Consider the following 26,331-nt stretch of genomic DNA (forward strand, 5'->3'; position numbering starts at 1 on the left):
TTTCCTGAGACTGGCCTTGAGGCAGAGATCGGGAAAGCTTATTTTTGCATCCAACCATCCTGTACCCAACTGGAAGTAGTTGTTACTGACACCACATTCATAAAACTAAAATAGTGTTCCTTCTCCTGGCCCTCTCATCTCACGATGATGAGCACAAAAAATGCATGGGACAAAGGATAAGGGGAAGCAAAGTCTTTTCCCTCTGCAAATTAGAGAGGCAAAAATAAAAATTTGGTCTTCATTTTTGAGAGAAAAAAAACCAGAATGGTACAGTATGCTAGATTTCCAGTTTCTGGTGTCATGTGTAAAGGGAATGACAATTTTATCGCAAAAATCTGGACATCATTCTGTTGTGTCTACTCTCAATTTTATAAATAAAATTTATTTCATTTTATAAATTAAAATAATATTTGCCCCCTTTTTTGCCTTGCTCTAACCATACAACAGATTAACTTTTCACTTGTTTATGGCCAGGGAGTAGGTTGCCCCAAAGGTAGGAAAGCACAAAAATCCTTTACAAGTTAAAGAAAGCATAATTCTTTAAAAAAAAATTGATTTAAAGTCTTTGGATTGGGAGTTTCCTTGAGGTTTTATTTTAGCACTATTTGCTTAAAATGGGTCAAATCAGCACAGAAGGATCACTAAATCTCAAATGTAAACTTCATCTGGAGCTTTTTTGCACTAGTTTTAAAAAAAATCACTCTGGAAGCCAATCCAGCCCACAAAACTAGCCATGCCCCAGATCAAATTAATCACCCTTGCCAGCTTTTGCTAATTACATCGACTTGCATGTTTTAGAAGGTGTCTTCAAACTAAGTAGTTCTTTTGGGCAGAAGAGCATCAAAGCTTTTGAATTTCTTTTCAATATACTAAGAACCTGACTTCTGTACAACAATATAATTAGCAAATCATTCTTCTTTTAAAAGATTCATTTACTTATGGATGGATCAGACACTCCCTTAAAAAACACTATTTTAAATATAATTTTCAGCTGTATTAATCAAACTACAGTATTACCACTTTTAAGTATATATTAAAGCAATGTTTTCTCTCAAAAGTTACATTCTAAATTGTTTAGAATCATAGAAATCCCACAGTGCAGAGAGGCCACTTGACCCATTGAGTCTGTACCGACTACAATCCCACATAGGCCCTACCCCATTTGCTTACATATTAACCTACTAATCCCTCCAACCTACGCATCTCAGGACACTAATGGCAATTTTTAGCATGACCAATTGACCTAAACCGCACATCTTTGGACTGTGGGAAGAAACCAAAGCACCTGGAGGAAACCCACACAGACACAAAGAGAGTGTGCAAACTCCACACAGACAGTGACCCGAGCCAGGAATTGGACCTGGGTCCTGGAGCTGTGAAGCAGCAGTGCTAACCACTGTGCTACCGTGCCACCCATGTGTTGTCCAATTGCATAGCTTCCCACCTCAACCCTCATATCACCACACCCTTAACATGTCTCCACTTGACCTCTCTTGCTCCACAGTAAGTGCCAGACAATGATCACCAAAAATGGTCACACCCATTTGACTATTAATGGTATCAACATTGCTGAGTAAACACCATCAATAACTTGAGGGCACCAATAACTAGAAGTGAATTGGACCAGTCACATTAACAATAGCTACAAGGACAAGGCAGAAATTGGCTACTTTGCTTCCTGACCCTGCAAGGTTTAACCACAGTTTACAAGGCCTAAGTCACAACTGTGATGGAATGCTCACCATTCAGCCGACTGGATGATGATTCAATAACACTCTCAGCATTTAGCACAACGCAGGGTAGAAAAGCTAATTTGATTGGTGAACCTACCATCATATTCAATATCCACCTCTCCCTCTACCATCAGCATACTGCAGCTGCAACTTAAGATGAGACAACGCAGCAATTTATAAAGCCCACTTTTACCATAAGAATATGAGCTCTGGGAACACCATCACATCCAGGCTCCCTTCCAGGTAACCACACCAACCTAACCTGTACATCAATTGCACCTTTAGTTACATCAAGATCTTAGAAATTCCTACTTAACACAATTGGGGGAGTAACTGTGCATCACACATTAATTCTAGTAAAAGGCCCAACACCACCAACTAACCATTAATAAGTGTAGACTTTCTAGCATTTTTCACATCTAGAGAGCAAGCAAAAGATGCCAGCCCTGTGCCTGAAGTGAGACCACCAGATAATGCCCAGAGATGCAAACTAAAGATGTTCCAGACTTGAACACACTAAGAACTTAGAGGAATACTCAAACTAAAAATTCACAGTAGCACGCTTGGAGCTGGCAAAGACTAAAATTTTGTCTCATCAGTCTGTTCTGTTTTAACTTCAAGCCTCAGGGCTGCAAGATGAACTAACCTAATATTCTCCCAAGAATATTAAGGAAAGGAAAGGAAAGGTAGTTTAAATATTTCAGTAAAAAATATTTTTCACTAAGAAGTTATATACTCATCTTTAGATAAAGCAAATTTATGGTGTTATCAGATGGACAATAGAACCTTGATTTGTAAGTCCCAAATTGTACACAGGTGAAACGAAGGGCATACCTTTGAACCAGGAGGTGGTGCCAGACCAAGAAATGCATAAACTCCATTATCTTCCTTGGCATTGAAAAAAGCCTCGAAGTCCTACAGTGTCAAGAAGATTAGCGACTTAAAAATCCAGAATGTATTTGCATTGCATTAACAAGAAGGTTTTTAAGATAACATTGGAAATGTCAGTAAAAGACTACAATAAAATATGATGCAAGAGTCTGAGGTGAAGTTACAATTGGGAAACCAGAATATCACAATGTTGTTCATTTTTTAAGATCTTAATCTTTTGTTGCTCTGAAGAAAAAATATGAACATCTAATCTGATGAATCCATATTTAAAATAAGTGTTAAGAACATTTCCTAATAACAGCAAATAACCCAAAATTTGTATATCTTTGCAAAGTAGATCTAGATTTAGAGTTTTGAGAGGTGATCTCCTGGAGTAAATTTTAACATTATGTTTGCTGTTGGAGGCAGGAAGTATGCTCGAAATGACATGGTTCCATTACTCAAGGTGCTTTTTAGTAAAAGTTGCATGATGTCAGAGACATAGCTTTCATTTCTGGTAACCAAGCAGGTTTCAACGCCAACGGTTTAATGGTAGTCTTATACTAACTGGATGAAGTTATCCAGCAAAATACAGTAGCAGTATAGTATCACAAAAATGCTGAGATGGCATGCAGTAATGATAAAGTCATAACATTACTACAATTATAACAAGAATCAGCCATACCATTCTCATTTGGAGTTAGAAAGAATCAGAGAGATATGTTACGCAACATAATAGGCTCACACTTCATCATTTATGACTAGGGAAAAAGTACTGCTTCCTCTGGCCCAGGGATAATTACTAGCAGCAATGCAATCATGGACGGAATTCTCCAGCTGTTCACGCAGCTAGATTCTCTGGTCCCGCTGGCAGTACACACCTACCTGCTGGTTTCCCAGCAGCATGGGGTGTCTTTAATGGCAAATCATATTGACAGCGGCAGCACCAGAGAATCCCACTGTCAGAGGATAGCATTACACCTTCCAACACAGAAACATATGGCTGGAAGGCTGGAGAATCTTGTTGCACTTATAAAGGATCAGGGTGGAATAGTATAAATTAAGATTTGCAGCAAAAGTAAAAAAAAACTTACCCCACAATACAGTTCATCATTGAAGATTTGTGGAGGGAGAGGAATGCCATTTTGTGGGCGCTTTTCTCCAGGAACATTTTCCCGCATCCACTTTCTGTTGTCTTCATTGGCTGCTATGTCCATTTCTTTAAACTCAATTTTGTTGGCTTCTAAGAAGCCCAGAACATCTTGTTGTTTCTTCTTGATCTGTGAACAAGATCACAGTTGAGTTCTGCATGTGGAAATAAGTCAAATATAAAAGCAGAGGAGGAACAGGTGACACAGCCCTATTATCATTTTACTTAGTAATCTCCATAAGTACTTATCACATAAACGATCGGTTTATTACTGGGTGGTGTTAGGGTTCCGAACCAGAACCCCAAGTTATATTACGAAGCCGGACTAGATCCTAACAATTTTTCCATTTTGGCATAAATGAGAGGAAAGGATGCTTTACTCCAGGAGCAATTCAACTTACAATTTAGGGATTTTTAAAAATCAAAACAAGCTTTGTTCATAACAGTTTAAGTATAACTCTAACAAAATGAAGCACTTTAACTCTTAACAGTTGAATAATCTTTAAACATCAAAAGAAACAATTCTAATCTCTAAATTATCAAATAAATGACATTCTTCTTACAGGCTTAAAGCCCCCTTCAAATATAGTTAGTGATCACAAATATGCTTGCTATATCAAGTGTAGATAATTCTGGATTTTTCAGAGAGATATAGAGCTTTCAGAAGCCTGCAAAATTCTCCTAACTTAAATTAAAACGGCCAAACTCCCATTCCTTTCCGCAAAAGCCTGTTTCTTTTTCTACAGATCCAGGACTTTAACCACAACATCACATGAGTCTGTCGATCACTTTAACGTGAAACCCCGGGGGAATTAAGTAAACCAAACTCCATTAATTCTACTCAACATAACCACTTGCAAGGCTGAAATGAGCAAACGTCCTACTTCCCTGGCATGAGCCCATTTCTTCCAAACATACTGACTACCTGTAGAAAACACGCTGAACTTATTCTCCTAAAACACACACAAAAAAAAACACACAATATATTTACATCTCATGTGCATGCTTTCAGCACAGTGGACACTTCCAATAGCCCATTTAAGAATTTAACTACACTGTACATAATGATGGTGAATGAGACATCAGCTACAGAATAGTAGATATATATTTCAAATTACCCAAAATCACTTGCTCAACTTAATAACAGTCTGTAATTTAATGTAATCTGAATAACAATTTGTCAGATATCTAATTTTACAGCAAGGCCCCAATATTGATGAGGAGGTTTGATGAGTACTACTGGGGGTAGGGATGAAGATGTGGGGGAGGAGTAAAGACATGGGCAATGGTCATGCAGTTTTCCAGGGTTTTTTTTTTAAACATGCTGTGGAGTTTTGATTTTGCACAGCAGATTTATTTTGGGACATCACCGCCACCTGGAAGTCACACCTAATTAACAGGTTGACTTCCAGCCAACTGGGGAGCACTCTGAGATCAAACAACTGTTAAGGTGTCTGATCAAATTCAGAGAGAACAATAAACTTTGAGGTGGCATGGTGAGTTGAGGGGGAGCACTTCTGCTCCTCTGGACCCAGGAGCAGTGCTGTGAGGGGGCTTAGTTTTTCCCCATAGGTGTCCTCACTGCCTTGGGTGTTGTGTTTCCTTGGTACTCAGGGTGCTAGGGTTAAATTTGGACCAAGAGCTGGAAAGTGGGATTAGCTGGATAGCTCATTTGCAGCTGTCTTAAGCATGATGGAGTGAGTAACCTCCTTATGTGCATAATATTTCTATATATGTAAATCACATTAAAATTAAATTTCCATACCTTCTGCCAACAGATTGCATTAGCACCAATGGCATTTGTTTCTTGAATGCCTATTATCTGCAATATTTTACGTAGATCCCCACACCTCTGCAGCTAACCTTAAATATCCAATTTCAGAATAATTTCTACTCCAATTATTGAACTTCAAAATGATTCTAATCAAAACAGCATTACACCCGTTCACAAAATCTGAACTGGGATAAACGGCTCACGGTATCTTGATCAGGTGGTGAGGATTCTAACTGATTTCCAATTTTTGGAATGAATGGATACACTGAAGATCAATGAAAACACTACCAGAAATTTCGCATGGTAGCAACCTGAGTAATAAAGAGAGGATGGCAACTGAATTTTTAAAAATCTTGGAGAGGAGGAATTTACAGAATGAAGAACATAATGAAATAGAATACAGATCAGATATATGGGCCTGAATCTTATCACCATTCACACTGGCGGATCTTCCCAGCCTGCTGCAGTGAGTGGGAATTTGGCTGGCCACCAAACTCTCCAATCTTGCTACAGCATAAGTATGGCATGAATGGCCCACAAGATCACGCCCATCAAGTCTATAAAAACTGCTATAAGTATAAGAATTCCAAAATTGCTTATATGAGCAGAAATGGTCTTGACACAAGGGATAAAACCTTCTCCAAAAGGAAGAACCACGGAAGAGAAAATGTGATGAAGCTCAGATAAGCAATGAACAAGTCAGCAATCTCTGACCAACAATAATTTTAGCCTCCATTATATAGTTTAGGAAAGGGACCAAAGGGGCGCAAACAGGAAATCTTTAATGACTTCATCCTTTTTGGAAACTGTAAACTGTAAGTTTTAATACAACAGTTATTAACATACCTTCTCAAAAAGCTTTAAATAAATAGTGTTGTGAAATTCGAACAAAGAACAGTGCAGCCACAGGAACAGGCCCTTCGGCCCACCAAGCCTGCACTGATCAATTTGTCCTATGTAGACCAACCGCCTGTATCCTTTTATTCCCCACCTGTTCATGTATCTATCCAGATAAGTCTTGAATGTCACTAATATGTCTGCCTCAACCAACTCACTTGGCAGTGCATTCCAGGCCCCCATCACCCTCTGTGTAAAAAAACTTTGCCTGCACATCTCTATGGAATCTTCCCCCTTAACCTTCAACTTGTGCCCTTTATAACTGACATTTATGCCCTGGGAAAAAGCTTCCAACTGTTCACCTTATCCATGCCCCACTCTATGAGTGGGCTTACTTTGTGTAATCACAAGGTCATAGTTTAACAGCAAATAACAAATCAAATTCAGTTTAGACAATAAGGATTGAATTAAGTTTTACGAATGTTTTGGGGATCGGGTTCTGAGATTTATAATTAGTACCACTTGTTTAGATTGACTAAAATATGCAAAATTTCTGTTCGCAAAGATTAGGATTTTCACCATTGGTTTGAGATGTTCTTTGTGCAATTATCATTTTTTTTTACAACGGAGAATAATATTCAACCAGAGCTTTGCACAATTTGCATTTTTTAATGGAGAATAAAATGCAGTCAGCAATGTTGGTTAATATTTATGTTGGAGCTAAAAATGATGATTTAAGTCTATAATTCTCTAGTGTTGGCATGGTTCAGTTGATTGTATTCTCACCTGGAAGTTGTGGATGCAAGGTATAAACTGATACTGCACAGAAACTGCTGTCAATATTTGAAGATACTGTAGACTAGTTTTCTCCTTTGTTTGACATGAGATGACTAAAAGCTCCCACGCACTATCCAAAGAGAAGCACCAAGCTCTAACCATGGTCTAGTTGATATTTTTCTCTTAATCAACACCACCACCAGAAAAAGTGATCTAGTCATTGGTCTCAATGCTGTTGTACAATCTTGCTGTGTGCAAAATGACTTGCTGTATTTGCCCAGACAATGTTCAGCACATGTATAATTAATTTATTACTCACGATTCACCTGGGAGAGGTTACTGACAGATGTGAAAGGCACTGTAAAACAATTCTTTGTTAAGAACCCTCTCTGGTAATTGCACCACAATAAATTTGCCCATAATACTCACTAGAAGTAAGTAGTTAACAAGTAATATAGTTGCAGAATCAAGCCTCAAGAGACTACAGAGTCCACTGAATTGAAGCGTCTGTAAAACCACAGATAACAGTAACTCTTTTAATTAAAGATGACAGTACAATAGTGAGAGATGACCTTAGCTCTAAAGATCAAGATGTAAGATCAGAATATGCTGGAAAACCTCAGCAGGTCTGGCAGTATTTGTGGAGGGTAACAGTTTATGTTTCAAGTCCATATGACTTCTTCAGCACTAAAGAAAAGGGATAAATTGTATACTGTATAAGAGGGGGTGGAGCAGCTGAGGTCAGGGATAGAGTGATGGCAACATTAATGTGTGGGGCACAAGACAGAGGATTAATGGCAGTGTGAAGAGTTATAGAAGGTGCTGATTTCTGTACAAACACAAGTTAGCAGAATGTGTTAATAGGAGAACAGAAGGTCAGTGCTCAATGAAAGCAAAACCTAAAAGCAAGTGACAAATGACCCAGTGGGAAGAGGTGGACGTTTTTCCACTGGGACAATGCAATAGCAGAGAGGTCATGCTTGAACTGTACAAGACACTAGTTAGGCCACAGCTGAGTACTGTTTTCCTTGGATCAGCAATAGCTGAGGGTCCCGATAGAGGTGTATAAGATTATGAGAGACATACATTTTCCATTACTGGAGGGGTCAGTAACTGAGGGACATAGATTTAAGGTAAGAGGTAGAAGGCCAGAGGAGAAACCTTTCCACCCAGATGATTGTGGGATACTGGAACTCACTGTTTGAAAGGGTGGTTGAGTCAGAAATGCTCCTAACACTTAAGAAGTATTTAGATATTCCTTAATGTTGCCTCCAGCGATATGGGTCAAGCATTGGAAAATGGAATTAGTGTAGTCAGATCTTTATTGACCAGCATAGGCAAAATGGGTTAAATGGCCTCATTCTGAGCTATAAAGGTCTATGAGACAAAAATGTTTTGGATTTTTATATAAAAAAAAGGTTGAGATGGAGGAGAACATTCTTGAACTGAATATTGAGACTCAAAAGCTGTAATGTGCCTAATCATAAAATGGGGTGTTGCTCCTCCAGTTGATGTTGGGCTTCACTGTACATTACAGCAGGCCAAGGACAGACAGGTGGGCATGACAATAAGATGTGATGTTGAAATCAAAGGCGACTGAAAGGTTGGGATCATGCTTGCAGGCCGAGTGAAGTTGTCCCACAAAGCGGTCACCAAGTCTGCAGTTAGTCTCCCTAATGCAGAAGCCACCACTTTGGGAGCAGTGAATACAACAGACCCAATTGAAGGAGGTATAAGTGAAATGTTGCTTCACCTGAAAGGAGTGTTCGGGGAAGGCGTGTTTCATGGTTTCGTCACTTCCAGCAACTCCAGCATGATGCCACCCTTTTTGTTCAAAACTGTTCTTTGTCACAATGGGTATTGGTCCTATGCAATGAGACAGGATTAATTAATGACATCATTTTAAAGGGGACCCAAGATAGCAGTGATCACAAATGAATTTCACATTCAGCCTGAGGGAGAGAAGAATGGGCCCAAGACTAGTGGGTATGAAGAAAGAGCTGGCTGAAGCGAACTGGGAAAATTAGGTTAAGGGTTACATCAGCAGTAACTCAGTAAAATTATATTCCAGTGAGAAGATAACTCTAAGGATGAATAATCTATGGCTAACTAGGGGTGTTAAAGAGTGTGCCAAATTGAAAGAAAAAGTACACTCTTCTGCAAATATTAGTGGTAAGTCAGAAGATTGGACAGAATTTAAAAACCAGCAAAGAATGATTAAAAATATACACAGCTTTCTCTTATAAAGAGAGAAATTAAACAAGAAACAAGAGCAGATGGCAAGAGATTCTACAAGTATTTACAAACAAAAAGAGAAATAATTGCGTTTTGGTCTTCTAGAGAGTGTGACTCTGGGAAATAATGGAAGTATTGTAGAAAACAAAAATAGTACCCCAGAAATACTTGTAAATGAAATGGTGAAAGAGTGAGAGGAGCTTAAGACATTTCAAATCACAAGGGAAAGGGTCCTGAAAAAACCTAAAGTCCAGCAAGACCCCAGAACTTGACAGACTTCATCCTCAAATCTTAAAAATAGTAATGAAGATAGTAGATGCATTGGCAGTAATTATCGAAAATTCCCAAAGTTCTGGAAACCATATTGCAAAGCAGCAAATGTGACTCCTGTACTCAAGAAAAGGGGGACTTGGAGCAGGAAACAACAAACTAGTTATCCTAACATATGTCACAGAGAAATTGCTATGATGTATTAAGGAGGTTACAGTAAGATATCTAATCAATCTTAATGTATTCAGGCAAAGTCAATATGACTGTGAAAGGTAAATCATGTTTGCAAGTCCTTTGAAGTAGTAGCAAGCAACATGGGATAAAGGGGAACTTGTAAATGCAGTCTACTTGGATTTCCAAATGGCATTTGATAAGATGCCACATCAAAAGATCAATACACAAAATAAGAACTCATATGTAGGTGGTATAGTATTGGTATGGATAGAAGAACAGGAAGCAGAGAACATATATAGAGATGAATGGGTCACTTTTCAGGTTAACAAGATGTAATGAGTGCCTTAGGGATCAGTGTTGCAATCTCAAATATTTACAATCTACTTGTGTAAAGGGACTCAACATAGGGTTGCTAAATTTGCTGATATCACAAAGGCATAAGGACAAAACAGCCCGCTTGATCGGCACCCCATCCACCACCTTCACCACTGACAAACAGTGGCAGCAAGATAACTCACCCCACCTTGACACATTCTCAAAACAGTCAAAGATTTAACTTGTATATTTCATCCTCTTCCATTTACATTATGCATAAATCCTGCAAATTCAATCACTGAGCCTGCACTAAACCAGCAGTGTTGGACCAATTAACTTGGCACTTTATTATACTGGTAATATGGATTTACTGGATTCAAAAGGTCATGCAAAAAATTAATTACATGCCCTTGGAACGAAGCCAGCCGCACATGGTAATACTAGATTGCTTACATTCATAACTCAGTCAAACTTTTCACTATTCATATATTTTCCCCATAAGTAAGTTCCAGGAAAATTCAGTTAAATCACGATCACAGTTGTGAAAAAAGAATCTACAAATGGGATCCGACTTTAATTTGCTGTGCCATTCAGCAACTTACCAGCTGTATCTGTGACACAGGAATGCAAGTCAGCTCCTCTCCTTATCAAAATGCAACACACCCATAGTAGAAGAATCTGTTATGAACCATCGCTGACACCATATCTCCTCCCCACCCCCGTAGTGAAACATGAGCTACTGTACGAGGAGATACGGCATTCTAACTCATCAGCCTCAACTTCAAATAGAATACTTAAACATATTACATCAGCAAAGAATTACTGAAGTTTTTCACAAGCTTTAAAACATTTACATTGTGTCCCCCTTTTGCACTGTCAAGACTATCACTGATCTATAGTTGGTGAATACACTGTAACAAAGACCCACACAAATTTGGAGGTTTCATATAATGAAATAAAATATAATGGATAATTAATGATTTTTCACTCTAAATTGGTCTGGACTGTAAACAGACTAGCTCCCCTTGTCATACAAAGGCTACAGATACTAACTACTACTACACAAAAACCATTCCAATGACATCAACTTCCACAGGGCAGATCTCAAAACCACTGCAGTGAAAGGTGAACTTCCCCTTGGGTTTTACCAAGCTCCATCAAGTAAACACAGCCAGGCAGGTGTACAAGGCTAACTCTTTAAAAATCACAGTTCTCATCACAAGATAAAGGCAGCTTGGTGTGAGGGATAATGATGTGCAGGACTGCCCATAACTGCTCTGGACTCAAAAAGGCACACAAGCTCTTCAAACTAAATCAGTTGAGGTATTTGTTTATGTCAATCTTTAAGCCTATGTTCAAGTTTTAAAATGTTAACGCAACGAACTAACACGTATAAAAAGAGTCATCAAAACTGGTAACTGATTTTTTTGACAAGGAATATAACTATCAATGCTACATAGTAATAAATGGTCACTAATGTTTCAACAATTAAAACTTTGGGATCAGTGCTTTTTTTAAATTAATGAGACAGGACAACCAGTTACACTTAATTCAAAAGTACTCTCCATTGAAATATCGTGGAGCTATCAGTTCAACTCAGTAGTTGTTTTTCACCCCCAAGTCAGAAGATTGTGACTTCAAACCCCACATTAAGTCTGAGTACATAACCTAAGTAGACATTTCCACACTGCACTGACGAAGTGCTGCATTGTCAAAGGTGGCATTTTTCAGATGACAAAGATCTTGCCTACCGTGTTCATGTGGAAATGGTATTATTGAAAGAAGAGCAGAGAATTCATTAACATACAAGTTGTTGGTTTCCCACAGAGCGCGACTGGTAATTTATCTAACAAAATAGGCAAAATGGTGGTTTTAGTGATAGAAAAGGTATTTCCTGAACTTCTAGCACCAACATATTTTACAAATTATAAATGGCAAGTTTCCACTGCTAGTTAGAGACATCATTCTAATCCTTCAGATGACTTGCAGCAAGAGACCTGTTAGTAAAACAGGTCATTAAGCACCAAAGGCAGAGGGAACAGCATTGTTGAGGATCACGTGGCTATGTAGACTGAAAGAACTTTTACCTTATATAGTTCAATATACAATAAAAACAAGGCAATTAAAACTGACAGGAAGCCACATTTTCAGGAAGTGGGTATAGCAGGGCCAGAAAGAGACACAAATTTGCAAAGAACAAACTGATATTGTACTTGCATGTCCATCTGCCATAAATTTTTCCTGTAACACAGGAAGTACTGGACACTGCAAAACATTTATTGGCATTCCAATTTAAGAGCCATAAAACTATATATCACGTCTATAAACCACTATACTCTTCATCTAAGTTTACTGATTGGTGTCACAAGTAGGCTTACATTAATGCAACAAAGTTTCTGTGAAAATCCACTAATCGCCACACTGGTGCCTGTTCTGATACATGGAGGGAGAACTTAGCATGGTCAATGCATCCAACCAGGAAATTGGAGCGTCCGGGTAGAACATGAAGACTCTGCACAGACAGTGACCCAAGCTGGGAATCAAACTCAGGTCCCTGGCGCTATGAGGCAGCAGTGCTAACCACTGTGCCACCCCTCTGGGGCACAACTTCAAAACTCCATGTTTGAAGTATGACAAAAGGTCTAAAACAGACTGGCAATATCTGGCAAACTGAAATTCACAGAGCATCGTCAAAGCTAAAACACAATGGATGTTTCTACCTTGCTACCATGGAGTCATTGAAGTGAATATTTTGGATGCATTTAAAAAGGGAGATCAAACAAGCATCTGAGGGAGAATAGAATAGAGCACGTGGCCCAACGGCTCTTGTCAGCAATTTCCAAATGTTGGTTAGAGGAGGAGTGGAGGATTTTGAATGAAACTCCTCCTCCAATTATAGGCTGTTCTTCTCCCCGCATCTGCTGCAGATAGGCACACTCATGAGCTTAACAGCACCAATTGTAGGGAAGAAGCTATCTGCAATTGGAAGAGCAACAACCTTGGGGAGGATGGGGGGGGTGGTTGTGGAGTAAGAGAGAAGCACTGGCTGCTGAGCTGGCTGGGCAGGATAGGAAGCTGCTACCAGGCCATGAGAGGCTGGATGTGGCAGTGCATGAATGTGAAGGGACTCACTGCCTGGGGGCTGTGGGCAGATGTGCAAGTGAGCACCAGTGCGAATGAAAGAGCTTACAAAAACATGTGAAAATATAGGTGTGGGAGAAACTGAGTGAGTGACCACAGAGTGTGTGTGTGTCTGGCTCACTCACTCATGAAGGTTCCCATTCACTCTCATTCCCACACACCAACACAAAATCACATCCACTCAGAGAATGGGTGAGTGAGTGAGCTGGAAGACTGGGAGTGAGCCAAACAGATTTTGTCCTCCTCTCTCGCTAATGGTGATCTTGATTAATTACTCTTTATAAACTATTTATTGCTTTGGCATGCTTTATTTTTAATTAGCAAGTTGTTTTTGATTCTTCCTATCTCAACCTTATTTTGAAAACCATGGTTAACATGGTGCCAAACCTTATCTTTCAGAAATTTGCTCCTTGGCCCCTAAGTGACAAACAAATGCAAGTGTGCCCTCCCTAACACACACAAGTAAAAGGATTGGACTCATGAAGATGAGTTGCTGCTCCTCCTGTTTCTGTTAGGCTTCACAGGAAGCTGAATTGAAATGGCAAGCAACAGGAAGGTTGGGGTCATGCCTGCAGACTGAGTAAGTGGGTTGCAGACTGAGTAAGGAACAAGGAGACATAAGCAAACACGTCAAAGGTGGCATCATCAGAACAGACGGTGGCGGAGGAACTGGGAGAATGGGAAGTAGGGTGTGAGAAACTGTAGTCAAGGTATCTGTGGAAATCGGTGAGCTTGTAATGAAGATCGGTGGCAAGACGATAACCAGAAATGGAGACATAGAGGTCAAGGAAGGGAAGTGTCAGAGATGGACAATGTGGAGGTGAGAGGGGTAGAAATTTTTCCAGAGCCAAACGCAAGCATGAAATGGCACTGATAGTCATCGATATAACGGAAAGAGTGTTTGGGAGCAGGCCATAATATGGCTGGCAATATACTGACAAATCTGACTGCCATAACAATCCTGAAAGGATCTATCAGGAGGCACAGTGGAAAGATAACTGTCCCTAGTGAAACCAATAAATTGTGAAAATTGTTGGCTGGGTTTCCTGCATTACAGTATAAACTACACTCCAACTATTTGATTCGCTGTAAAATTCGTCGGGACATTGAGCTCATTAAAGATGGTTTACAAATGCATGTCTATCTTTCAGTGATGGAGTTCATGTTAAATCCACAGTCTTCTGATTTCAGATTAGAATGAAACTGAAACCAACTGGCATTTTGGAGCTTGGTTCTTTGGGATTTAGGAATCAGCATGTGGATTCATAAACACTGTCAGATTTCTGTATTTGCTGTTCTTGTTATGTACAAACTCCAAGCAGTTAGGAGATCTTTCTGCCCTGTTAGCATTGTTTACATTTTGATGGCTGGCATTCTCACTTTTGGTAGTTAAGGTTACAATGCTCCCTAGAGTGTGTTCATATTTGCATGCTGTCCCTGGAAATAAGTAAACATTGGGGTGATGTCATCATTTGGAAATCAGGTGCCAGAATTGCAACAGAGCTAACAGAATGGAGGGAGAAGCTCAACAAAATATATTTATAAAGCAACATTGGAAGGTTTTTCATGACTGTTATTGCAGGATGAAGTTTTCTAGCAGAACCAATGCATGTTACAACACAGAATCATTATGTTAGTGTCTTTTTCCAAAAGCTTCCTACTCCAATCCGAGCCTCCTGCTTGCTCTCTACATTTTCCCTCTTCAAGCAAAGTATGTGGATCAATGATTCAGTGAACGCCTGTTCCTCCAGGGGTGCAAGAGCGGCACAAGGATTTACAATCTGTGTTTCCATACTAGACAGTGAGGCCCATGTTCGTTCACCCCGTGTCCAACGGTCTGTAGTTTAGCCAAACAAAAAAAGAAGAAATGGCATTAAACTGGAGTAGGAAGGGGAGTTGGGGGCACAGAGGGTGATAAAACTAGTACCTGCGACAGCTTGAACTTCCCCTAACAGGCAGGGAGCTCCTTCATGGCAATTCAGCTTATATCAATAGATTGAGGTAGAATCAGAGTGCAGCTAGGTTCTGATTTCTCTCACCAGTATCAATACCATTACAGGCATGGTAAAGCTGTACTGTATCTGCCTTTACACTTTGCCCCAGAAATAAGAGAATCACAGAAACCCAACAGTGCAAGAAGATGCCATGGCCATTGAGTTTACACTGATCACAATCTCAGACCTTATCCAATAACCCTACTTATTTACCCTGCTAACCCCCGATAATAAGGGACAATTTAGCATAGCCAGTCAAAGCCACACATCTTTGGACTGTGGGAAGAAAGTGGAGAACTGGGAGGAAACCCACAAAGACACAGGGAGAACATGTAACACACAGAGTCACCCAAGCTGGGAATCAAATCCAGGTTTCTGGCGCATTGGGACAGCAGTGCTAACCACTGTGCCATCGTGCTGCCCCAGTGAAGCACAGTATGCAGAGCAATACTGTACCTCACATCCTGGAAAATGCTTGAATTCTTCATCAGTTACTTCATCAGTTTGATTATTATGGCATGTTGGAGCCCACAAAATAAAGCTGGAGTACTTGACTAAGACATCTGAACAGAATTTACATACACAAAAACATGTCATTTATGACAATAGGTTTGTGCCAATATGTATGCTCCACACAAGCCTCCTTCCACCTTACTTCATGTAACCCTAGTTGCGGGTCCTTCTATTCCTTTCTCCCTCATCTAGTGTTCCCTTCAATGATCTCTCTATTCTTTGCCTCAAACACTCCGTGTGTAATCAGATTCCAAATTCTAAATCACTCTCCAAGCCAAATAAGTTATTCACAATTGGAAGAGAGCTGAAATGTACTTTGGGTTTAAAGGACATAATTGGACTGCAGTGGTTTAAGAAGTCAGCTCACCACCCACCACATGCTCAAAGCAATTAGGGATTGGCAATAAATGCTGGTCTAGCCAGTGACGCCCACATCCCTTGTATGAATAAATACATTTTCTTTTAATTGCTGTGACAAAAAGTCTACACAAAAGTCATCTTTCTTCATTTCCTCCCAGTTGAAGATGAACTTCATCCCATGCATCCAATTACATGTTTCCAAGGAGATAGAGGACAGAGAACATCTGAGGTTGTAGCAATCGATGTTCAGACCAAAGAGCACAATGTCAAGGGAAAAATGAGCAATTGTTTCTGTATGCCTTCAGCTTAGTTGGATTATTGTAGGAAATGAAAATACAGAAAGATTGTGCAAGAGGCAAAGGCAGATTTTGTGCAGAAACTTCATGTTAGAATATAGTTAGTCTGCTTTGTCCCTTTGAGTGCTGGAAAAGTCATTCTATTCTTTTCAGCATAATACATAGTGTGGTAAATATATCTGCATTATAATTAAAAAGAAAACTCCTGTTTAAATTGCTCTTAAAACAATTTGCAAGAACTAAAACATTAACCTTATTGGATTGGTAACAAGTAAAACACTAAGAAGTTCTTCTGTCCAAATTAAAGCACTGTGAGAACAATAAATGTGGAATGGAGAAGAGAAATGCATAATTTATGTCGGCCATTGGTGACTGTTTTGAGTGCTGCTATAGATCCGCAAAGGGGCTGATCCTCTATTTGTAAGGAATGTTTTCACTGATACTTTTCCCCTCAACTTTCACTGATAATCTCTATTCCTTTCATAAATCAGTCAAATATATTAACATATTTAATATTTCTGAAGAAGCAAAAAGTACTGATGACACCATTTATCTCAGAATAGATAAACATATGAAGAGAACTTGTCCTTAGTTATTGAGTCTGTGTGTAAGTGAATTAGGATCAGGAATATAAACCTTCTAGTATTTCAACACTTACAAAAATCAGACTTGGGAATTAACGTCAAGCTATACTGTCCCACTATTAAGTCAGTATAAACAAAGCTAAAAGCCAAACCAATTAAGTTTAAAATATGAAAATGGAATGGTTCCAGGTAATTAAACTGTGATTGCACCAACTGCCAAGAAAGATTCAAGAAATACATTTCTGTTCTTCCAACAAATTGGTCACACGTATAATACCAACAGACACACTCTCAATATTACCAACTCCACCATGTTAACTAAAGCAATGTAACTCTTGCATTCAATGCCCCAGCATATTTATTTTGCCATATTTTTGTGCCCATTTGTGAAGAATGATTTCACTACTTCAATCCCTTGCTTTCCGTTTGACTTTTGGTTTTCACTGTTCTCAAGACACGCTGGACTCGATGGTGTTGCACCATTTATTTCGCTCTGTATGGAAGTGCAAGAATGGCCTTTTTTAAAAAAACATTCATGAGATGTGGGTGCTGACATTCATTTCCCATGCCCTCTCTTATTGTTTGGCCAATCTGGAACCAGAACAGGTAAGGATGGCAAATCCCTAAAGGGCATTAGGGAACCAGATAGGTTTTCACAAAAAAAAGTGTTAATTACAATCAACTTCTAATTTCAGATTTTGTTGGAACTCAAATTTCACCATCTGCCATGGTGAGAATCAAACCTGGGTCATCTGGATTACCACTCGAGTGACAATATCACCATCTCCCTGACCAATAATAATAAAGCCAAATTAAAGCTCAAACTTTGCATGAAAATGAAATGCATCCTCAATATTCACAAGAACATTGCTACTTGAATAAGAAAGACTTACATTTATATAGCACCTTTTCACATTTCTTAAAAGTATCTCAAAATAGTTCACGCATGATGAATTTTCAGAAACTCAGTAATCACTATGTCGGCAAAGGTAGCTGCAATTTTATTCATGGAGATAAATGATTGGTGCATTTCTTTGGTGATATTGTGTTGAATCATCCGTGTCAGTTTCATCGTCATCAAATCTAAAAGCACCAGAATTTCACTAAAATTAAACCAAAGGATGCTGCTTCTAAAATTGCCACTCATGTTAAAGTAGATTGCATGCTGAAGTTCTAGTGCTTGATTGCACTTTTTCCAACTCAAAAACAAGAGTGCTACCAATCAATAGTTGGGAACTGAGAAATGGCCATTTATTCCATTTTTCTTTCTTTATTGATTCTATACAGGCTATACATACATTAGTATTACTTCTACTGTTTATTGGAAAATTTATCAAAAAGCTGCAATGCATGGCCAGTAACTGGTTCATCTTCATTGGTGACATTTGTTTTAAAATTGTACATTTGATTCTCTACAGACATGAATGAAAAATGCAGACAGAACTGATACTGTAATGTGTTGCTATTAAATAGCAAATGACCTCTTTGGGCTGAGAGTGAGCTTTCCTCTATCTTAACTAATAGACACAGGGAAAATATCCATGAGTGGCAGAGCGCCCGGCTACTTTGCCAAATTGCTGATTCTTTAGGCATGTCTTAAAGCCTGCTCTGGGAATAAATGCAGTGTTGCGAACAGCAATGCACTCTCTTTATTTGGAAACTAATAACTTTCTAATATTATACAACTGAGTCAGGCTCAAGTGCTTGTGACAAGAGACATGTAAATCAAACTATGCTAAGACATTAATAACTTGAACAGAAAGGGCCAAGATTGCCAGGACAGCAGTAATAAGAGTGCACATCTGAACTCAGAGTTTGGATTAATTGAAGTTTGTAAAGGTTGGTTGGGAGGCCGATTAGTAGGATATTTTTTAATCGATGAAGGCACAGATGAATGAACGCTGCCCATTTGATCACATTACTTTAGGCTATCTTTTGCTCTTGACAGCTTTTTAATGTCTACCTGAAGAATAGAACCTTGGCATTACAAGACAATGGGCCAGAATTTGCTGTCAAAGTAAGGATGAGTTTAACTTGCACATTAATAATGTGTAAATCATTCAGTAACTTGGAGATGCATCTTGAACTGCGAATAGCCACATGTTGCTGGATGATTGGCAGCACTTCACCACAAGCCTGTCAAAAACAGCTGCTTGTCCTTAACCTCACCCAAGTTTCAGGAACTGCTACATTTGTACATAATTTGCCAGTTAAATTCACTGCAGAAACTTAGGACTGGTACTCAACAGTGTAAGTACTGTTTCAATAATTAATTAGGAAAGCTAATAGAAAGTTATAATTTATTGCGAGAGGAATGAAATATGAAAGAGGGGTTACAGTTCAGTTATACAGGGCATTGGTGAATATCATATCTGAAGTACTGTGTACAGACCTTTTTTAAAGGATGTAAATGCATTGGAAACAGTTCAGAGGTTTACTAAACTAATAACTAAAATGGGCTCATGAGGAAACATTGGACAGGCTAGGCTTATATCTGATGGAGTTTAGAAAAGTAGCACGGGCCTTTACTGAAGCATAAAGGAGAGCATGAGGTGGATATGGAGAGGATGTTTCCTTTTGTGGGAGAACTTAGAACTAGGGATCCCAGTTTATAAATAAGAGGTTGCCCATTTAAGACAGATGGGTTTTTTTCCCCTCTTACAATAGTGAGAATTTGGAGCTCTCTTCCTCAAAAGGTTGTGGAAGCAGACACTAGAAACATTTTTGAGGCAGAGCTAAATAGATCTGTGGTAAGCAAAGGAGTGAAAGGTAATCGGGAGTAGGTAAGACTATGGAGCTGAGGTTACAATCAGGTCATCCCACGCTATTACTGAATGGTAAAGCAGGCTCAAGCGGCCAGATAGCCTACTTTGCTGTTAATGGGTATTTGCATGAGTTTTATATTTCTATAATGCCAGCTAACTCACCAACCCAATCCTCCTTCTACCAAAAAACCCCAATCTGTGCCTTCATCCCTGAAAGATTGATTTTTTTTAAAATTGGCCTCATTTTATCTTTTCTTTACAAAATGCAATTGATCCAAAACTGTGAAACCCAGGCTCAGATCATGCACTCCCACTGCCAGGATCCATGCTAAGCTTTACTACTTCCCCACTCCCGAAAAATTTCACGCTCAGAACCCTTATTTAAAAATCTCACCACAGCCCTGAACCTTTTCTTCAAGCGATCTACTGCATTCTTTGACCTAAAGGTGAAATATCATAGGTGCTGGAAATTTGAAATATAAATAGAAAGTGTTGGAAAAAATACTCAAGCAGGTTAGGCGGCTTCTGTGGGAAAGAGAAAGGATTAATAACGTGAGTCCATTAGGAATCTTCTTTAGATGTTAACATGGCTTCACTAACGTTAGTTCTTTCATCCTCCAGAGATCTTGCCAGAGCTGTTGACTTTTTCCAACACTGTTTTTATTTTATGCATTCTCTGACTCTGGCTCACTGGTTCCAAGTTTCTTAGTCAATAACCCACCTATTCCATAGTCAATAACCCACACGTTCCAATTCACTTCCACCTCTCATTAACTGTTGTAACAGTAAAACTGATAACAGCAACGTTATCCATATGGCAGACTTACAAAGCTAAACCCGATCCTGTTTTCACTGAACTTAAACGTGAGCACTTTGCAGCAGAGGAATCAGGTGCAGAGACCCTGGCAGATCATTTTTCTGCTCTTGGCTCAGAGTACCAAGATCAATTTTAGCATCCTGCCCCTGAAATCAGCTAATTTAGCAATGAATCAAGCCTAAGACTTTCTAATCTATATGACCATGCTACATAGAACATGTGATGCATTGAACACCAAACCCATTGACAGAAATATTTCAAAATCTCATCATAACTAAATTTTGAAACAACTGAGCTTTTGCCTGGTGCCTCTGAGTACCATAACAAGACACCACAACAAGTTACACTGAAAACTACAAACCAACAACCAAAGGAAAAAAAGACTGTTTAGTTGCATTTCTCTTCCTCCTCCAAGCTCCATGTTTGTAATATTGGCACCATTAAAAAGCTCTGCAATTACTGAAGGAGACTTGTCATCTTTAAACAGATGGCTGTGAACCATCCCTCTGAGCCATAACTACCTGTGAATATTTTTATTCAGGCTATCTTTATCCAAGAAAGAATGGGTCTCAAGAGTGAAAAATCAAATCAAAATAGGAAAGCCAGAGGATGTACTTTTAAATGTGTAAGCAGACCAATGCCCTGCAGTAGTCATGCCTTAGCAATGGAACGTCACAAAATAGATAAAAAGTCAGGCCATTGGGCCCATTTTCAAACAGACTTGCAGCAAGACCGGCAATGATTACAGTAGATTTCCTTTGAGGGGAAAAAGATTACTATACTGTTGCAATTAACAAAACCCCATTAACAAATGTAGTACATAAATTACATAAAAAACATAAGTTGAAAGCATAAACTAGATCTTGTCATTTGCATACAAACGTCATCGAGATTTTATTATGTTTGAAAATGGGGATGCAAAATATCAGAGCATTTTACCCTTCCTGCTTCCTTCCCAAAATAGATTTAAACACAAGGATTAAAGTTTAAATGACTGTCAGTTGTAAAATCAACTAGTAAAACAAACTTCAGGCATGGGTATAATTTTATTCCTCAATCAACATCACAAAATCTGACTAGCTGGTCATTATTATGTTATAGTTTGATGGAATTTGCAGTGTGCTAATTGGTTGCCACATTTCATTGTTACAACAGCAACTACACTTTAAAAAGTACTTAGATTGTTTGTAAAGCACTTTGGGATGTCCTATGATTATGAAAGGTACAAAATAAATAAATATGTCTTTACTTTACTTTCTACAAATTCATAGTTTACCCCTAGTGCAAAAGTCCAGGAATAATTAAAAAATTTGCAGCCTCAATTTCATACCTGCATGGCCTCCCCACTCTCAATCTCTAACCTGTTCCAGCCGTACAATCCTCCAAGATTTCAGCATTCCTCCAATTCTGGTTTCTTATATCTATTTTCACTACCACTGGGGGCCATGCATTTAACGGATTAGATCTTAAGATTTGCAACTCTCTTTCTCTCACTATCTGCTACAACCTCTTTAAAACAAGTCCTTGCCCCAATATCTCTTTTTATGGCAGTGTCAAATTTTGCTCGAGATCTATCCCATGAAGTGCCTTGGAATGTTTTAATGCACTGTATAAATTACAAGTTATTTTTTGAGGATTAAACTGCTTGTGGTGCCACACTTCCTTGTATTTGACTAAAGGAGCATAAAAGACATTGTGTGTGCAGATGCATAATTCTAGGACAGATGCAAGTGAAAAAAAATTGTGGTAAAAAGTGCTTCCTAGTGTGATGAGTTGTACAGGTTGAGAATTTTTTCTTAGCGTTGGTCAACGTAACAAATATAGTAACATTCTTAAGTTCTGTCTCTCATGTTTTAAGTGTAGTTATTGGTGTCACAAGTAAGCTTACATTAACACAGCAATGAAGTTACTGTGAAAATCCCCTGGTTTCCACACACTGGCACCTGTTTGGGTGCACAGAATTTAACACAGCCAACGCACCTAACCAGCATGTCTTTTGGACTGTGGGGGGAAACCAGGGCACCCATAGGAAACCCACGCTGACAAGGGGCAAACGCACTCAGGCAATGACCCAAGCCAGGAATCAAACCCAGTCCCTGGCGCTGTGAGGCAGCAGTGCTAACCACTGTGCCACCATGCTGCCCTGGGAATACCATGGAGGATTGGAGGTGATGTGTTAATGGACAAATTATATATATGCAACCCCACCTATGGGCACTTTTACAGCGATTGTTTAAATTGTGATCAATAGTGCAAACTCAAGCTGATATTTCCCCTCCTAGCTCAGATGGATTGAAATTGTCATTGTTTACAGGGAGGACATGCAAGGAGTGAACAAAATGTCCATCAAATACGAAAACTGGATTGCATTGTCCCATCAACACAGCACTAGAAAACAAAATGAAGTAACCAGATTATGATGGATGTTTAAGGCTAGGTGTCATTTCTGACAATTTCATTGTTAAAAAGTACAAATCCATACAATTTAGGAGCACCGTTTTTCTTATAGATGAATCCAAGAAGCATAATCAAAAGGAGAATTGTCTTTTGTTCTGTACTTAAGGATTCTGCTCTTTACTCCATTAATTATTAAAGCTTAATAAAAATATTTTAAAAATACTGAAATTTAACTTAAAATTCAGACTGTTTGTGCCTCCTCTTAGTCTTTCCCCTGCTTTTCAGAAACCATTGACTCTGATCAGCTTTACTGATGGTCACTACGCAGGATTTTGCCATTCTTGATTTATGCAACAAATGAAAATTGCCAGACCAATTTACCAAAACAGCAGCAGTGCCAATCCTCATTTAGCTTTTAGAAACACATGCACATTTTCAGAACAAGTTACCAGATTATGGTCAGGTGCAGAAACCCTGGCTGGTGTTTCCCTGTCTGAGTCAGGGTTATCACTTCCCCCTCCACTTCCCCCACCAGTTTGAGATCAATTAACTCTGCAGAGACTAGAGTAGCATGCAGCTAGGGCCACATTTATACAGTTTTGCTGCCAATATGGACCACTAGGTAGCAATCTACACCAGGAACACTAAATAAAGGAGTTTCTCTTCCCCAGGTCTGGAGTACTGAAGACCTTTTCTAAATACTAACACTCAATTTTGCTGCGGTCAACCAAAATTAGTGATCAGTGACTGAACTCGATACCTTTCAATTCTGTACAGCTCAGTACAGTGCATTGTCTTAACCATGGTGGAAACCCAAAACTTGTAATCTGTACGATACTAAAATGCAGTTCTGGCACTGCCACAACAGACAGCTAAAATGAGTGAAACAGGAAGCATGAGGCCATTCAGCCCTTCGAGCCTACTCAACCATCCATTTTGATTATGACTGATAATTGAATTCAATATCCTGATCCCTCCTTCCCCCTTTAGTCCCAAGAGCTTTATCTAATTTCTTTTAGAAATCACACAACATTTTGGCCAAATGCTTTCTAAACCACAACAATTACTAATCCAATGTACAATCATTTGATTTTTTTTTACTGGAAAAAAAAAGTAAAGATATAAGTTGAAGTTCTGGAAAATTCTGTGTGCAGTATCTGTGTGGGGAAGTATCTGTGTTTGACTGATTGCTACTCTGGATCTGGTATGTGTTATCAGCTGTGCTTTGGATATAAAAAGAAACGCTGAATGGAGGAGGAGAAGGAGGAGGAGGTAACTTAAAATAAGGCTGACTTACCGCGGTGGAACCGGACTGGCTTGCAATAAAGACCTTGATAACCATGATTTCTCTCAGCGACGATTCCCCCCAAAAGAAAGAGAAGCCAACAAGGCGACAAGGCAAAGATATCAACACCGACTCCAACCTGCTAAGGTTCCCACCCATGCACCGGGGGAAAGGCAGCTCCAGCGCAATGCAGCCAGCTCCCGCCCCCCCGGAGCGCCTTGATTGGCCGGGAGATGCTAGGGCGGGGAGGTACCAACGGTCAAAGGCTTGGTAAGTGGCCAGTCGGTCCGTCAATCATTACCTACCCCCCCCCCAGCAGGGGGCAGGGGGGGGACATAGCGCTGCACCCTCCCTATATGGCAAGTGAACGGGACAAGCCAATGAGATTGTCGGACAGCAACTGCAGAGGTGCAGTGAGCACAAGTTTTGGAGAAGTTAAACATTGACTTTAATCATTTTAAATGCCCGCCTTTCGTCCCTGCTTCCTTAACAAAAACAAACTAAACCACAACGGTACTCAACGATGCATTTACCTGATCCATAGGAAAGTTAGCAGCCACAATTCTCTTTCCACCTCGTATACGGGGCTTCGGTAGGAACGGGCAGATTTTTTGAAAAAAAGTTCTATTCATTACTGTCACAAGTAGGCTTACATTAACACTGCAATGAAGTTACTGTGAAAATCCCCTAGTTGCCACACTGCGGCACCTGTTCGGGTACACCGAGGGAGAATTTAGCGTGGCCAATGCACCTAACCAGAACATCTTTCGGACTATGGGTGGAAACCCACACAGACATGAGGAGAATGTGCAAACTCCACATGTACTGTGACTCAAGTTGGGAATGGAACTCGGGTCCTTGACACCATGAGGCAGCAGTGCTGTGCCTCCCTCAAGTCAATATATATATAAAAAAACCCACCAGTGTTAAATACCCAGACTACAAACAAAGAATGAAAAAAAGTAATTTCACAGTAGGCAACTAGTTGACCAGGAAATTGGCCGAGGTGTGAGTCGGATATAAACTGACGTGGAAAGCGAAAAGGCCACATAGAATCATACAGTACAGAAAAGGTCCTTCAGCCCATCGAGTGCACCATCTTTAGAAACACCTGATCTCCCATCGAATCCCATTTACCAGCACCTGGCCTGTAGCCAAGTGCTCATCCATGTACTTTTTAAAGGATGTGAGGCAATGCATTCCAGACTGTCACCACTCTCTGGGTAAAAATGCTTTTCCTCACATCCCCCCAAACCTCCTGCACCTTACCTTAAACCTATATCTTCTTGTGACTGACTCTTTAACTCCTTATCCACTGTCATGCCCCTCACAATCTTGTACATCTCGATCAAGTCACCCCTCAGTCTTCTCTGTTCCAACCAAAACAAGATGTGGAAATGCTGGCGTTGGACTGGGGTAAACACAATAAGAAGTTTCACAACACCAGGTTAAAGTCCAACCAATTTATTTGATAATAAACTCACAAGCTTTCTGGGTTTGCCCCTTCGTCAGGTGAAATTTGTCACCCGATGAAGGGGCAAACCCCAAAAGCTTGTGAGATTACTATCAAATAAATTGGCTGGACTTTAACCAACCAAAACAACCCAAGCCTACCCAGCCTCTCTTCATAACTAAATGTTCCATTCCAGGCAACATCCTGGTGAATCTCCTCTGCACCCCCTCCAGTGCAATCGCATCCTTCCTATATATAATGTGGTGACCAGAACTGCACACTGTACTCTAGCTGTGGCCTTACCAAAATTCTATGCAACTCCAAAATGACTTCCCTGATTTCGTAATCTATGCCTTGATTGATAAAGTAAAAAGTCTGACAACACCAGGTTTTAGTCCAACTAAAACCTGGTGTTGTCAGACTTTTTACTGTGTTTACGCCAGTCCAACGCCGGCATACCCACATCTTGATTGATAAAGACAAGTGTCACATATACCTTAGTAATGTGCCGTCATTGTTCAACAATATTTTTAAAATGTAAAATGTGCAGAATATATGGACAACCACTTCAAGTTTTCAAAGAGCACTGTA

At 39.5% G+C, this 26,331-nt stretch overlaps 1 protein-coding gene across 15 annotated transcripts in view; it reads right to left on the reverse strand.

Annotated features, from left to right (window-relative positions):
* LOC145353196 (adapter SH3BGRL-like) overlaps positions 1–24,488 on the reverse strand; it is a 41,763-nt gene extending 17,275 nt beyond the window's left edge. For all 15 annotated transcript variants that reach the window (XM_080203706.1, XM_080203702.1, XM_080203701.1 and 12 more), the window contains exons 1-3: positions 24,300–24,488; positions 3,698–3,883; positions 2,568–2,648 (exon numbers count right to left, since the gene is read on the reverse strand). In XM_080203706.1, the coding sequence (XP_080059832.1) occupies positions 2,568–2,648; positions 3,698–3,883; positions 24,300–24,446 (414 nt within the window). In that variant the 5' untranslated portion in view covers positions 24,447–24,488. The remainder of the gene's footprint in view (positions 1–2,567; positions 2,649–3,697; positions 3,884–24,299) is intronic.
* Positions 24,489–26,331: the final 1,843 nt, after the last annotated feature.

Source organism: Carcharhinus amblyrhynchos, chromosome 15, assembly GCF_965287045.1.
Source record: "Carcharhinus amblyrhynchos chromosome 15, sCarAmb.v2.hapA, whole genome shotgun sequence".
NCBI classification, from domain to species: Eukaryota; Metazoa; Chordata; class Chondrichthyes; order Carcharhiniformes; family Carcharhinidae; genus Carcharhinus; species Carcharhinus amblyrhynchos.